Below are 17,055 nucleotides of genomic sequence, written 5' to 3'. Positions count from 1 at the left end.
CACAGCTAGAGGAAGAGACGAGCTTGCTAACATGACACTGGGAGATTTTACAACCATGGTGCTGAACTTGAGGTTGCATGTCTGCGTGGCCGTGTCCTTCGTGGAGCAAGATGTAGCAAGAGCAGTACTGTAAGTCAGTACTGTAAGTGTCAGATGGTAGGACACAGAGTTTGCGATTAGCCAATAACTTTTAAGTGACCAGGTAAGGCACTTTTTCCTTTATCCAGATCTCAGGGACAGCCCGCTCACTGAGATACATGGGACCACTCTGGAGGTGGTGGCATGGTCAACACTGCAGTTGATACAGTGGGAAGATGGAGGCGGACAATTGCCCTTGTGAGCATCCCTACTACCGGTTACACATATGGCCGTGTGTCAACAGAACATTTGAGTGTGGTTGTAATGATAACTAACACTGGTAGCAGAGCATAGAGTTCGAAATGTGCGGTTGGACAGTGATAACTTCATAGCTTGCTTTGATCTTTGTTGGAGGCACCACTCTATCAAAGGTGATAAAAAGAGTGCATGTGAGCACAAAGGCTACATCTACCTTTTTCATCATCTGATGGACTGCAATGACACCTTAGTCTCCGAAGCCAAAGTCCTATTTCATAAACGAGAGCAGGATTTCGCAGGGCAAGTAATGCATCAACATCTTTCTGAGTAATAAACAGATTTACCGTAGCAAAGGACTGTCAGTCTTCAGTACGTGAAAGCAGGAGGAACTGTGGTGCATCTGGGAAGGTCTTTGAATCGTTAGTCTCATTCCATTTACATTTGGTAGATGTTGACTGTGAAGAAGACGATTGGCTTATTACGAGAAAATCCCACATGATTGTGAGCGTCTCCGATGTGCTCCTTCCGACTTGGGGCCCCTCTCAGAAGGGTGCACACTCGCCTTAGGTGAATGTTCACACCTCAGATCAAATCTCCAGAACACCTGATAGGGGGACCAACTGACAATTTGGGAAGGTAACAGCTCCCTGGGCCTGGCCTGTACCAGGGATATGTGCAAACCATACCCGTCGACCCGGTGCTGAGAATTACCCATTACCCAGTTGCCTGTTACACATCAGAAGTGTGGGCCGGCCTTCAAGAGCGCACTGGGAGGAAGAAGGAAAAGAGGAACCTCAAATGTTGAAACGGACGGAGTATAGGAGAAGTGGAACGAAGAAAGAAAAGAGGAACGAAAAGCAGTAGAGAGACTGTTCCAGTGTCAGGCTACTGAAAATACAGAACACATTTCCAAAGACATCCCAGACATGTTCCCCAAGAAAGAGGAAAAAGGACAGCAAGAGGAAAAGATGTTGCTAAGGCTGGGACCCTGTGGTAGCCAAGCACGAACTTGCCAAACAGTGGCAAGCCCCCTGGGGATACAAAAAGTCTAGGTGTGTTATTGAGTCACATGTTTTTTGGAAATCAATAAATACTGCATCTATCTGACTGCCTTGATCCAATGCTTCCAGTATGTTAGCTGAAAAGTGCAAGTTCAGGTTTACATGATCGATGTTCTCAGAATCCATGCTGGATGGCATGGAGGCGGTCATTGTGTTCGAGATGCCTCATTTTATAACATTAACAACTCTATGGAAATGAATGGATGTTCAGGAATATGTTTTCAGAGGTCTCCCAGTTATGCACAGAAAGCTCGATGTAATACGGCATCAGGTCAGTGCGACAATAGTGCCAAGTGTTGCTGGACCGGCAACAAAAGCAGTTGACAGTAAGTGAAAAAGACTGTGTGTCAGTCAGGGTGCAGTCATAGTGGATTGTGGTTGTGGACTTCATTACAACATGGTCCAGTTTTCTCAGATGAGAGCACATTCCGTCTGAGTAGTGATTCTGGATGCAGCCTAAATGACAAGAGGTGGTAACATAAAATCCATCTAGGAATATGGTCACACATGATCATTTTGGCTATCCAGTTGTTATGGCATAGGGAAGCATAATGCTGCATTCGCATACAGACCTCCAAATCTCTGAATGTGGTACACTCATCGGTCATTGTCATAGTGACACAGTACTCCTACAGTAAGGGCCTTTTTCCAGGGGTGCAATAAGCCGCAACTTAATTTTTATGGATGACAATGCATGATTTCATCGAACACCACACATGAAGCAGGTCTCGGTATAAGAGGAAATTCAGCAGATAAACTTGCCTGCCCATCCTCCTGACTTAAATCACATCAAGCGTATGTGGGATGCTTTGGGAAGATGTACTGCAGCATGTACACAGGCACCAACGAATATCCAGCAGCTGTCAACCATGCTGTTAGAGGAATAGACACCCTATCACCAGAATTCCTTGCCAACTTGGTAGTCAGCTTGGAAGCAAGTTGCAGACCATGCACTGTCATCCATGGTGATCACGAACTGTATATAATAATAATAATAATAATAATAAACACCTATGTCCCACCTTTTGTAAAGTCCAGGTGACTTCATTGTAATTATTGTCTTTGAAGGAAAGTGTCATTTCTGTTGTCTTCTGATCTATACTGTAGAAGTTCTTTCCATGTATAATCTAAGATACATCCAACCATGTTCCTTGCCAATGAAATAACGCGAAAATTACTTCTGTCCTTAAGTTTTGCACATTGATGTACTTTGACATTCTTTCAGTCATGTTATGCTTTTATGTATCTGTATGCCCCTTCATTATTTTATTTTTCACTTTCGGTGATTTGTTTTAGCAGGATGTTTCAGAATTGTGTATTTTATTGAGGTTTTGTTTTTACTGTGATATTGTCATTCTCTGGATTCCTACAAAGCCGCAATCTTTCTTTCTGTCCAGTATCAATCAAAGGTACCAAATATTTTAATAGTTGCAGTTTATTCAACATCATGAACTATTCCTGCTTTAGTAATGTTTACATTTCCTGATGTCTCATGTACTGAAAATGGCCACTTTTGTAACACCTTTATTTTAAAATTTAGCATTAAAATCTTACTATTCCATCCACAATTATCTATATAAATAAAAATTAAATGCCCATCTGCTGCTTTGCATGTTAACTGAGAATGGCTGAACTAATTTGGCTTTTTTTTGTTAATAATAGTCTGAATAAGATTTTTAAGGCTGGTAGAATTGGAAAAGTTATCTGGAAAATTGCACAATTTGGGAAAATCTGAAAGCGCTTTTTCTTCTATGGTATTTTTGTAGGAACTCAAGACCACAAGTCACATTTCAAATGATGGATACGTGTAATTCTTTTCTGCTATGGTCCTGGAAAAGTTTTCAGGAAACAGAAATCCAGGACAATTACAAATGAAAGTCGGAAACTTCGGACAAACCTTAAAAATCATTACTGATCAATCAATATCACAAAAACTAAGAGAGGTGGGGGAGGGGAGAGCAGGAGGAGATGGAGAGAGAGCAAGGGGTGGAAGAGGAGGACAGAGAGTGGGGGAGTGAAGGAGATGGACAGAGATGGGGGCAGAGGAAACAAACAGAGAGGAGGGAGTAGGAGATGGTCTACTAGAATTGGAATAAATATATACCTGGGCAACACCAGGTTCTCACCTAGTTATTACATTTATGGAAATGCCTTAATTTCTCTCTCTCTCTCTCTCTCTCTCTCTCTCTCTCTCTCTCTCACACACACACACACACACACACACACACACACACACACACACACTAAGAAAATCAGAAAAAGAGGGGCCCTAGAGAATCCAAATAAATTGCTGCACAATTTAAGATAGATTAACATTTAGTAAATGTTATACCATCATCATCATCATCATCACTGGAGACATGTATCCAAGACCTGAATTACTGGAAAAGGGGGGGGGGGGGGGTTGAACAGGATAAATAATTGAAAAAGATTTCTATCTGAAAGTGGGGGCATCAGAAACTGTTATAAAGATGAGCTTGTATGAAACAGCAGTTTCTAGCAGTGAATGATAAACAACCAGTGAGATGTGAGAGCTTCTGCCTGTACTAATACAGCTTTGGAAAAGGTCCAACTTCTCATCTTCAGTACTGCAATGTAAAAAGAAAACTAGATGGGACCTCTAACCTTTCATTTTTGTCATCTTCAGATAGGTACTGTTTGAATACCTTACCTTTCCCATCATTTTGTCCCAAATTTTAGTGGTAATACATGCACATTGTTCAACATTTGCAAAACTTTTCATGAAAATTTGTTAAAATTTTTAGTGAACAATCAACTACCTCTGAATTTCTTCTTTTTTCCAAAATTTTCCAAATTCTTCATTTATCTATTTATCTCAAACTGAAATATTTCTCAGGCACCCTCCAATACGCATTTCTACTTAACTACATTATGTTCTCATAGATCAATATGTAATTCTTGTTATACAGTAGAGCTAAGAGATCTTTTAAGCATGGAAGGTCTTAACTGAATGTGTTGTAGAAGTCTGGTAATTGCATTAGCGAAATGACTGATACTGGAGCTCTACTTCTGAGTCATTAAGGAAGCAGTCTCCTACCAATTTTTCTGCCAACAAGAAAACAGCATAATGTAATATATCACTTAGGTGAAGTGACGTGTTGCATAGATTCTACTGAACAGATGAATCATGATTGCCATCCTAAAAAATTTTTTTAAGTAATGTGTTAGTGTATGTATAGTATGCGTTCAGAAGAGTGACTAACACTGAATAAGAAAGGCAAATTAAGAGAACTAGAAAAAAAAGAGGGAAAAATACTAAGAAAAATTCTAAAAGTCTTGAGAAAAACAATGAAAATATAGGGATTCAAACGAGAAATTAAAGATTTGTATAAAAATACAGAAAAAAAACATCACACACACCACGAGGACCAGATAGCTAAAATTGTACGGACATTTAAAAAGAATAAAAGAAACACGGATTTCAAAGAAAAGTTTTGACATTTTTGATTATGTCAATAAACTAAAGAGAACTGTAAAATGGATAGAAGCAGAGGAGTAAAATGCAATCAAAACAGTTGTTGAAATTTTGTCATATGATGACACGGCTGGAGACTGTGGCTGTTATTTGAAGACAAATGTTGATGGTGTTGGGACAGCAACCACCCACAAATTTACTTTCATTTCCTTTATCCAAAGGGTACCGTTACTGGTTTTGAATTTTATGATTCATCTTCAGACGATTTACATGCTTTCCTTATATCATGTGGTGCATTTTTTACAGATTGTCGTGAAATGTCAGTTTGGAGCGTTTGTTTTCATAACATTCATCCAACAGATATGAATACATTCCTACTGCATTCTTATTGTTGCACACGTAAATTTTTCTCACTGAACACTTTAGATTTGTCACTGAAAAGATTTCTACCATGCACCACATGTTGTGGTACATACAAAGAGCTTACAAACATATGAGTACCACAGATGCTATGATATATCAAAACATTTGAAGACGTCCTATATAAACGCCTTTTACACTAATACAGAGACATTTATTTATTTATTTATTTATTTATGAGTGGATACTGTTATATTAATTATAAAGTTGTTCCTTCTTTTTTTTGTACTGTATAGGTAAAACAGTACATTATGTTACGATATATCACAGCATCTTTGATACTCATATGTTTGTGAGTTCTTTATGTATCTAAACATGTAGTGTGTGGTAGAAATCTTTTCAGTGACAAATCTAAAGTGTTCAGTGAGAAAAATTTGTGTGTGCAACAATAAGAATGTAGTAGGAATGTATTCACATCTGTTGGACAAATGTTATGAAACCCAACACTCCAAACTGACATCTCACAACAATTAATCTGTAAAAAAGGCACCCCATGTTATAAGGAAAGCATGTAAACTGTCTGAAGATGAATCATAAAATTCAAAACCAGTAACGGTACCCTTTGAACAAAGGAACTGAAAGTAAATTTGTGGCTGGTTGCTGTCCCAAAACAGTTGTTATCAGAAGAAATCATATGTGACAAGAATCACTTCAGGCTAGTGATAGAAAGGGCAACATATGAAGAAGATAAGCCACACCTTGACCACAGAGAGTGGACAGATGATCAGAGACGGGCAGTTGGGAGAGAAAATGAAGAACTGGGAAGAAATGAAGAAACAGAAACACTGTAAGTCTCAAGTTGTATGCGCTTCCACAGCTGGCCAAATTCATAGTTTTTAAAACAAGTATGCTGTTCGGAAGTTCCTTTCTTTTATCTGCATGTATTCTGAAGTGGGTGGAGCAGGAAATTTGCAAGCTGGGAGATAATAGCACTCTATGTTTTACGGTACCTGCTGTTTGGGCCGTTTATTTTGTGGCATCAGATCCTGCCTTGGAGATATGTTGCGCACCAAAGAAGAACTACCACGACAATAGCAATGCATCACAAGAATAGCATAAGTAGTTTCTGCTGTTATTCGAAAGAGAACGAATGTCAATTAATACCAAATGAAATTGTAACTGATACAGCTCATTTGTCAGAAGGTAGTGTACAAGGTGTTTGAGTATCATAGTGAATCGGTCAATACACAGCTGTTAAAGAAGAAGGCCTCAACATCATTTCTTGGAAGACTGAGAGACCTTTTCAGCTTCCCTCTCAGAAAAAGTTGTAGGAGGAGGCGAAGTCTATATTAATGAAGACATAAAAGGTAATTCTGACTCAGCAGTATACACACAGAACTTCAGAATTATTAATAAACAATGAGTAGAAATTTATTTATGGGTGTAGCACATCATGTAACACATGGACTGAGTAGAACATCTCAACTAAAAGACATTCAATTGCAGAGTGTCTTGGACTACGAAGTGCTACCGAAAAGATCCTTCAAATGCTATGACATCAGCCATTTGTATTATGACGTTAACAGCAGCCTTTACATGAAGCGGTAATTCCCTATTCCAGCTGCTGCTACTCTTCCACCAGCGGTGAGAGGTGACACAGTATGTTGCAGCAAATCCAGTGCAGTGTGTGGGATGGCAGGCATAGATATGAAGGTGATTGATGGACTTGATGCATAAGACAGCAATCCTCCACTGTGTTGGTCACACAATTGTTGAGAAGCTAAACTGAAATACAACAAAGAGTTAGCATGAAAGAAGTTGTCCACTGTAGGCTTGACATTGTTTCCATTGTTCCATAAAATTTCAGGCAGACTGATGGATGGCAGTTGCTTGCTGCTACAATTTTTGGTGGAGACTTATCTGACCATCTTCAGGTGTATGCACCTGAGAACACTGTGCTGAAATACTGTGGCAGAAGTTTTTACAGAACAGTCTATGTGCTAGGAAAGTTTTAAATCTCACTCTGTTCCCATTTTTCATACAATGGACCATAAAATTTCTTTCTTGAGTGAATATACAGTATTTCTCTGCTCCACCAAGTTCAAAATTTGAGTTGTAGTAATAATCTATAAAAAGAAAAAGAAACACTTCAAGAAGAAGGATGCATTTAGGTGAAGCATCATGTCAATATAATCCAAATGAGATATTATTATTATTTCAATTAATTTAAAGCATTTAGTCATTTGAAGCACTGAACTGTTTATATTAGACAAATATACTGCAGATCATCTTTAAATTAAAAGTCGCTGATGATGGGCAACCCTTTATCCATTTATGGCACAAGTCCAAAACACCAGGAGGAGGATAGATTGCTACTCTCCATAATGATGACATGTTGAGACACACACGGGCACAATGAAAAGAGTGGTACACACTTAGCTTTCAGCCAAAGCCTTCTTCACAAAAGAAAGTGCACACAAATTCACACAAGCAAGCACACCTCATGCACAAATGACTGCCATCTCCAGCAGTTCACACCAGATTTGGCCAAGAGCTTAAAGTGTAACAGTTTTTTTTGTTGTGCCTGTCTATAACTCTATGTGTCACCTTTACGGCGAGTAGCAACCTATCCATTTCCTAATATTGTTGATATTCCAACCTGGAATTTCCATTGTTTTATTCTGTCATGTCTTTTTTTTTCCACACACAGATTTTTCAGTGTCCTCAAAAAAGTCTCACCCCAATAAAAGGATAATTAGATCTCAAAGTACATCAGCACAAAAACCAAAATATCTATGTTACCAAAAATTTTAGAATGTCAAAAAACATCCATACAGCTAGTGTCTTATTAAGAACTAAATGTGTGTCAATGCTGTAAAGAGACATTTGTTATAAAGTTCATTTGTAATCTTTTTCTTTGTAACTCAGTATTTTCAGGAGTGATGCCAATGCGTTACAGAAACTGTGTCTTCTTCAGGAAAAGTCATATTTTCACCTGCCTGTACGTAACAATCATAACTATACATAATGTTGTCCATATGGCTGATACTCACTGTATTATTGTGGTTTCCTCGGTCTGCAGTGCTATTGATGGTGACTCTTTTTCCTTCCGTTGTACTTTTATTATATCTTCGGCTGGAGGTGTGATGACTTTGGCAGATGTGCTTTCCAGAACAGTTGATCGTTCCTTCGAAAGAAAATTAAAACATCTCGTAAGTTAACGTTTCACTACATTCTCAAGTCAATCAATCTTATATCTTCTACAACATGTTTCCAATTGTCAATGGGCGACTGCATGTCGAATGGTCTAGTTTTAGAGATGTGCCCCACTGAGTCAAGTCAGATTTTGTTCTAATTTTGTGTGAAGGTCTACTAATCAATCTAGGGAAACATCATAAAAAATAATCAACTGATATAAAATTTAACCATTTTTTCCCTCATGCAACTTTTCGTATTGTTCCTTTGGAAAACTGGTGGATTCATATAGTGAAGAAGGCCCGCCCAACTTTACTTTGGTAATTTAGATGTTGGACGCTTTTCTCTTGAACAACAGGAAATGATTGTGTGTCATTCCAACCTGGGGTTCAGTGATGTACCTATAACTTGTCTTTAATGTAAACCTATTTTGCAGACAAAATCTGAATCTGCAAAAACCTTGTTGTTGTTCATTTAAACAAGGTTCAGTCAGACAAAGAAAGTATTCAAACTGTTATCTGGAACTGAGTATTAAATCAGCTTAAGATAAAAAATAGAATAAAAGTTGTTTTATTTTTCAGCCCTGTATCACACAGCTGGCATCATAATCTGTTATGACTCCTTACAAAGCCATCATCATCATCATCATCATCATCATCATCAGATGATGATGATGATGATGATACTTGAACACAATACATAATAATCCAACACTGTACAACTGAACAGGTCAGGTGAAGTGCTCACAGTATTGACGAATAAATATTGTTTGTTTGTTTTGTTTTTGTTTTAGGGTGTAAAAACAACTAGGGTCATATGCTTCCATGTCAGAACAGTAGAACACAAAGAGAGGAGTTAACAACAACTACCCACTTATCTCAAATGACAGAAGAGAAGATATCTAAAAACAGGGACTTGGAGAAAGGTCTGTAAAATACGCCATAGACAAACAGACATCCTGAACTAAAGATTAAATGGCCTTCGCCATATTACTATGACAGATAAAAAGTGAAACGCCATCAATAACCCACGCATCAGCCAACAACTCAGACGGCAAACACAAACGAGAACGTACGTGGTTAAAAAGAGGGCATTACATCAGGAAATGGCGCACCATCAAAGGTTGAGCACAGTGAGTATAAAGTGGTGAGGAGCACCACTTAACACACGGAAATGGCTAAAAAGACAAAGCCTGATGTGCAACCTCCAATCGGAATACCTAATTTTAGATATAAATTAATAGATATTAAGATAGATGTAAGGATATAATAAAAGTACAACGGAAGGAAACTGAGCCACTAGCAATAGCTATGCAGACCAAGGAAACCACAATAATACAGTGAATATCAGCCATATGGACAACATTTTGTATAGTTATGAGTGTTACCTACACACAGGACCAACCAATCGATCTCCTCATGGCAAGAGGGCCAAGAGAAAAGACAAAGCCCGACACGTTACCTAGCTAATATGATCTCCTCGTGACAAGAGGGCCGAGAGGAGATCATCTCAGCCACTGGGAGAGGCTTAATAATTGTTCCTGTGAAGGAGGAGCCATGGTGATGCCACAGGGACGTCTCTTGCTGACAGATGGCAGCACAGAGATCATCAGAGGGAATGGAAGGGCTAGTGGGCTTGAGGTATGAGGACTGCAGCCTTGGCAGCAGCGTCAGCAGCCTCGTCTCCTGTCAGGCTGATGTGACCAGGAACCCAAGAAAATCACACTGGCTCCATCAAGAGTGAGGAAGTGACAGATTTCCTGGACCCATTGCACTAAGGGATGGATGATGAACAGCATACTGAGGCTCTCAAGGGCACTGAGAGAGTCAGAGCAGATGGCGCAATTGATAAGCCTACATCGCCGTATGTACTGCATGGCCTGATACAGGGCAAAAACCTCAGTTGTAAATTCTAAGTGGAGTTCCGGAACCTGATACCGAAGAATGTTGGCACCAATGACGAAGGCACACCTGACACCACTTTCAGTCCAAGAGCAATAGTGTACATAAAGGTACTATCGTGAAGTCCCGTGTGAAGGTTGTGAAACTGAAGGCGATAGAGCATGGCTGGAGTAGTGTCCTTTGGAAGTGAATGAAGGCCATGGTGAACACAGGCTGCCACACAAAGACAAGGTGGTGAAGGCTTCACACACACCGGGAAAGTGGCAGGTAGCATGAAGTTAAGATACCGGAGCAAGAGCCGAAAGTGAACTCCAGGAGGTAACATAGAGGGACACGCCTCATACTGGCGATCAGAGGAGGCGTAAGATCGGTGGCCACGCATGGCAGACAAATGGCATGAACATATGCTGAGGAGAAAGTCACAGTGGTAGGACAGTGGTAGTTCAACAGCTTTGGCATACACACTCACCATCACGCTAGTGTAAAAGGAGCCAGTGGCCAACAGATGCCACAATGGTGGATGGTATTAAGACTGCATCAAGAGGGCTGGACGTGAAGATGCGTACACGAAACACCTATAGTCTAGTTTTGAATAGACAAGAGACCGGTACAAATGGAGGAAGGTGGTACGATCTGCTCCCCAAGAAGCACCACTGAGGACATGCAGGACACTGAGGGACTGCATACAGCAGGCTGCCAGGTTAGGACGCGGAAGGACCAACCAAGTTTGCTATCAAGCATGAGCTCAGGAATTTCTTAGTTTCAATGAACAGAAGAGCAACAGGCCCAAGACATAAAGGCAGTGGAAGAAAACAACTGCACAGCCAGAAATTCATACAAGTGGTTCTGTCAGTGGAAAAGTGAAAGCCATTGTCAATGCTCCAGGAGAGAGACAATCGAGACATCGCTGAAGACGCCACTCAATCAGACAGCTCCAAGGACAATGACAATAGATGGTAAAATTATCAACAAATGGTGGGAGACAGGCCATTATAGGGTTAATGGCAATAGCAGAGAGGACAATGCTCCAGATGTAACCCTGAGGCACACTGTTTTCCTGGCTAAAGGTGTCTGACAAGGCAGAGCCCTCACATACCTTAGAAACTCGGTCTTTTAAAAATTCCTGAAAGAAATGGGAAAGGTGGCCATGGAAGCCCCAAGTGCAGAGCTTACAGAGGATACCAGTCCTCCAGCAGATGTTGTAGGTTTTCTCCAAATTGAAAAATAAACAGTCACAGTCTGGGATTTCCGTAGAAAACCATTCATGTCATGGATGGATAATGTGATGAGAGGGTCAACTGCTGAACAGCGTGCTCAAAATCCACACTGTGCAGTGGTAAGTAAATTGCGAGATTCAAGTCACCGTACCAGCCAGGCATGAATCATATGTTCCACAATCTTGCAAACACAGCTGGTGAGAGAAATGGGGTGATAGCTACAAGGAAGGTGTTTGTCCTTACCAGGCTTAGTTATGTGTACGACAACCTGGCTTAGTTATGGGTATGACAGTGGCTTCACACCAGCATCTGGGAAACATGCCCTCTGCCCAGATGCAGTTGTATGTACGAAGCAAAAACTGCCTGACCGCAAGAGAGACATGCTGCAACATCTGAATGTGAACATCTCCTGGCCCTGGGGCGAAGGATCGGGATGAAGTGAAAGGATGATCTAGCTCCCTCACAGTAAAGGTGGCACTGTAGCACTCATATTTCTGAGAGGAGAATGGTATCACTCGAGCCTTCTCCACTTGTTTCCGATGGATGAAGGCAGGGTGATAGCAGGAGGAGCTTAAACTCTCCGCAAAATGGCAGCCCTAGGTGTTGGAGACAGCAACAGGGTCCACTGTGACATTGTCTGCTACTGTCAGTTCAGAGCCGCTGGCCCACATGACAGAAGAGGGGGTGGAACTGTTAAAAGAACTAGTGAATCAAATCCAGCTCGCTTTTTTGCTACCCCAAAGAACACGACAACATTCTGCACACAACAGTTTATAATGAATGCAGTTAGCCATCATAGGATGATGGTTAAAAATGAAGGGAGCACATCTCCGTATGCGAATTGCGTCACGAAACGTCTCAGTCCACCAAGGGACCGGGACACTGCGATGTCAAGAGGAAGTGTGAGGAATGGAACATTCTGTGGCAGTAAGGATAAGACTTGTAAGATATTCCACCTGCTCATCGAACTGGGAAAATGTTGTTCGTCAAAAGTCACCAGGGAGGAGTAAAGCCCCAAGTCGGCCTTAGTAAGCTGCCATTTGGGTTTACATGTAGATGGGTTAGGAGTCAGCAGAAGGGTAGCATACAGGAAATGGTCGCTGGAGTATGCATCAGTGAGGATGGACCACTCGAGATGATGGGTAAGCTGGACAGCACAGAAGGATAGGTCCAAATGGGAATAGGTGTGCAAGGAGTCTGTTAGAAACGCTGGTGCTCCGTGTGAAGGCAGATGAGGTTAAGTTGACTGAGAAATTCAGCCAAGAGGGCATCTCTCTGGCAGGATCTGGGAGAACCCCAAAGGGGATGGTGTGCATTTACGTCATCGAGCTGCAGACAGGGGAGAGGTAGCTGCCCAATAAGCTGGAGGAAGTTTACCTTGGTGACTCTGAATGGCAGAGGGATGTAGACGGTACAAAGGGAAAAGTTCAAGTGAGGAAGAAAAAGGCAAACTGCAAGAGCTTGAAGATGGGAAGTCAGGAAGATTGGTTCACTACGAACATCATCTCAGGTGAGCAACATGACTACCACACGAGATGGAACGCCATTCTTGGGAGGAAGGTCAAAATAGACTGCGAAGAAAGCCAAAAGCTCAAAGCAGTTGTGAAGATGCAATTTTGTTTCCTGGAAGCATATATCAAGCAGACGCTGTGATTCTAAGAGCAGCCATATGTCCTCTTTGGTTGATGGGAGGCCACAAACGTTCCACTCAAGGAGAGCCGTAACAAGGAAAGAAGAGGAAGAAAAAAATAAAAGTATGTCACCTTGGCAGCTGCCGAGTGCCAGCCTTCAAAGACTCACTGCTACAGGGTGTAGAGACTGGACGATCCTGCTCCACGAGATCTACAGAGGCGGTGGCACTCACCCTCTGTTGATCTGCGGAGTCCAGGACAGAAAAACGGTTGGCGGTACGAACCGGCGACATGGAGGTCGGCCAGGCAAGGGTTTCGTGTGGCGACATTGTTGAAGAGGATCTCTTTAGCAAAGGAGAAAGCTGTTTGCCTTTTTGGAGCCTTTCCAGCTGGCGAAGGAAGTCTCAGATGTTTGTTGGCTGGAAGGATGTAGGAGGACTTCGTGGGAGTATTTCCTCTATTCTTTCTGCCCTACTGGTTGGGTACCAGGTGACTTCGCTCCAGAGGCGAATGTCTGGTGGCTTGTTGCAGTGCTGGACGAGGAGGCAGTGATGTTACCATGACACTGAGCGATTTCACAACTTCAGTGCTGAATGTGAGGTCACATGTCTGCGTGGCCATGTGCTTCATGGTGCAAGATGTAGCAAGAAAAGTACTGTAAGTACCAGATGGTAGAACAAAGTGTTCGCGACTAGCCAATAACTTGTGAGCGACCGGGTAATGCACATTTTCCTTTATCCAGATCTCCTGGACAGCCAGCTCATCAAGATACTTGGGACAATCTCAAGAGAAGGCAGCATACTCACCTTTGCAGTTGATACCGTGGGGAGGAGGAGGTGGACAATTGCCTTTGTGTGTACCTCAACAACAAGTTACACATTTGGCTCGATGGAGACAAGACATTCGAGTGCTGTTGAAACAATGACGTTGGTAGCAGCGCATCAGGTTGGGAATGTACGGTTGGACTGTGATAACTTCATAACCCGCTTCAATCTTTGACGGAAACACCACTCTATCAAACATGACAAAAAGAGTGCGTGTGGGCACTAAGGATGCATCTATGTTTTTCATCATCAAATGGAGGGCAATGACACCCTGATCATAGAGGTACATTCGGATTTCTGCCTTGGTTAGACAGTCAGGTAGCCTGTTGTTGTTGTTGTTGTTGTTGTTGTTGTTGTTGTGGTCTTCAGTCCGGAGACTGGTTTGATGCAGCTTTCCATGCTACTCTATCCTGTGCAAGCTTCTTCATCTCCCAGTACTTACTGCAACCTACATCCTTCTGAATCTGCTTAGTGTATTCATCTCTTGGTCTCCCTCTACGATTTTTACCCTCCACGCTGCCCTCCAATGCTAAATTTAAGATCCCTTGATGCCTCAGAACATGTCCTACCAACCGGTCCCTTCTTCTTGTCAAGTTGTGCCACAAACTCCTCTTCTCTCCAATTCTATTCACTACCTCCTCATTAGTTATGTGATCTACCCATCTAATCTTCAGCATTCTTCTGTAGCACCACATTTCGAAAGCTTCTATTCTCTTCTTGTCCAAACTATTTATCGTCCATGTTTCACTTCCATACATGGCTACACTCCCTACAAATACTTTCAGAAATGACTTCCTGACGCTTAAGCCTAGTGTAAATAATACCACGGAAAGAATTCACAGTTGTATGGGCCTCAACAGGAACAAGGTAGTCGGGGGGAAGCGGTGCGGCAAGCAGTTGTGCTTGAGAATCAGAAGCAGTCTCCAAACATAAAGTGCCACTGTGTAAACAAGAGCAGGATTTCACAGGGCCAGCAAATGCATTACCACCTTTCTAAATTAGAAAAAAATTTACCAGCGCAAAGGAATGACCTCTTCAGTATGTGAAATCACAGGGAACTGTGTTGCAGCTGGGAGGGTCCTTGAATTGGGAACTTCATTCCATTTACATTTGGTAGATGTGACTGCAAAGATAATGGCTGGCTCATTGCGAGAAAATCTCCCACGATTGCCAACATCTCCAATGGCAAACTCCCCCCCTCAGAGGGGGGCTCAGCCGCCGTAGGCGATTGTTCACACCTCTGGTAACAACTGCCGAACACCTGACAGAGGAGCCAATCGGCAATTTGGGAAAGTAGCAGCTCAGGCAATCACCCCTCCCTGGGCCTGGCCTGTACCTGGGGATACATGCAAACCCTCCTTGTCGACCCAGGGCTGGGAATTATGCATTTTACAGTCACCTGTTACACGTCAGACATGTGGGCCAACCTTCAGGAGTGCACAGGGTGGAAGAAGAAAAAGAGGGACATCGAAACACCAAAGCAGAGGAAGAATAGGAGAAGGTGAATGAAGAAATGAAAAACAGTGGTGAGATTGTTCTTATGACAGCTACGGAAAATTCAGACCATTCCCAAAAACACCCCAGACATGTTCCCCACCGGAGGAGAAAAAGGATAGCAAGAGGATAGACATGCAGCACGGAAGGTACAAGACGCTGCAAAGGCTGGGGTCCCTTGGTAGCCAAGCATGAACCTGTCAAAGAGCGGCAAGCCCCCTGGTGGCATGAATAAATATGTAATGCGTTCAGCTGTCATCTGATAACAAATTTTTAATAAGTCAAAATTGGTGACAATACCACTCATGTAACAGGAAGGTGACAAATTAAAAGAATTTTGTTTATGAGACAGTCATTGTGCACCCCTTCAGTAGTTCGCCAAAACTATGTGAACTGGACTGCTACACTACCAGCTTTATCTGAAGAACTACTGCTGATGGAAGCAAGTCAAAAGTCAAACACCCGATTTAGTTCCTTTGAAGCTTTCGTTCTTAAAATTCAGAAGGTCAATAGCCATGACTGAAAAATTTATGCCAAATGTCAAGTTATCCATGTATAAAATGGAATAAGTATCCAAGCAGCTAGTCGATCTGACTCTAAAAAGTCACAGCAGCCAGCAGGTTCACATAAACGGAGTACAAGAACTGTTCTGCTCACACACAGCTGTTGTCGGCTTTAAAGAGACAAAAAACTCCTACTCATGATGAAAGCCACTGACTTATGAAGAATGTGTATATATCTTAAAAACTGCCTAACTCTGATTACTGAATGGCAGTGGCAGAGTGAAGCTCTTGTGGCATTCTGTGAAAGGAAGGAAGGCTGAAGTTTAACATCTCACCCAAAGGAGCTCAAGCAAACAGAAGGTTTTCTTTTAAAGGGGGGAGGAGGGGAAACTGAATTTTCTACTGTATTGTTAGGAACCATCCGAGCTTTCACTTGTCATTTACAGCAAACAAAGAAAAGTAAGTTGGACAGACAGAGGTTTGAAACTAACACCCATGCCAATACAGGTATAGTGTAAAAACAATGTACTGCTTCTGTCACTACATGTTAATGATAAATGCCCTGACAGCCCACTTGAGACAGCAGAAAGCTTGCACTAGAACACATATTCCCTTTCTGAATTCCAAAGAAGCAGCAAAGCCATCTGAAATTGATTTTTCTTAACCCTGAATACCATTAGGCGATGTAAATGTAACAGATAGTTACCAAGAGCTTTGCACAATACTGCTATTGCCAACATTAGCACAATAAATAGCTTATTAACTTTACCTGCATTACCTCCAAAGACAATGATAATGTGTGTGTGTGTGTGTGTGTGTGTGTGTGTGTGTGTGTGTGTGTGTGAGAGAGAGAGAGAGAGAGAGAGAGAGAGAGAGAGAGAGAGAGAGAGAGAGAGAGAACAATCCATATTCAATTAGGGAAAACTGGTAACTTAAGTGTAAATACTCCAATTTTAAGTATGATTCAAGAATCATGCCATGCCACATCACTGACAAATAACTACCAGACTTTACCACTGGGTATCATTACCTGGTAGTGACATATAGCTACCAGCAAGCTGCTACATTTGTGTGCATGAGATGTTGGTCCCACATCT

The 17,055-nt window shown here is 41.8% G+C and overlaps 1 protein-coding gene across 1 annotated transcript in view; it reads right to left on the bottom strand.

Moving 5' to 3' along the window:
- Positions 1 to 17,055, bottom strand: part of LOC124783711 — a 92,991-nt gene that overhangs the window by 40,642 nt on the left and 35,294 nt on the right. Inside the window, exon 3 of the mRNA XM_047254042.1 lies at positions 8,247 to 8,380. Coding sequence (XP_047109998.1) covers positions 8,247 to 8,380 — 134 coding nt within the window. The remainder of the gene's footprint in view (positions 1 to 8,246; positions 8,381 to 17,055) is intronic.

Source organism: Schistocerca piceifrons, chromosome 1 (assembly GCF_021461385.2).
Source record: "Schistocerca piceifrons isolate TAMUIC-IGC-003096 chromosome 1, iqSchPice1.1, whole genome shotgun sequence".
NCBI classification, from domain to species: Eukaryota; Metazoa; Arthropoda; class Insecta; order Orthoptera; family Acrididae; genus Schistocerca; species Schistocerca piceifrons.
The sequence above is the reverse complement of the archived record's forward strand: the minus strand, read 5'-3'. Positions and strand labels throughout refer to the sequence as shown.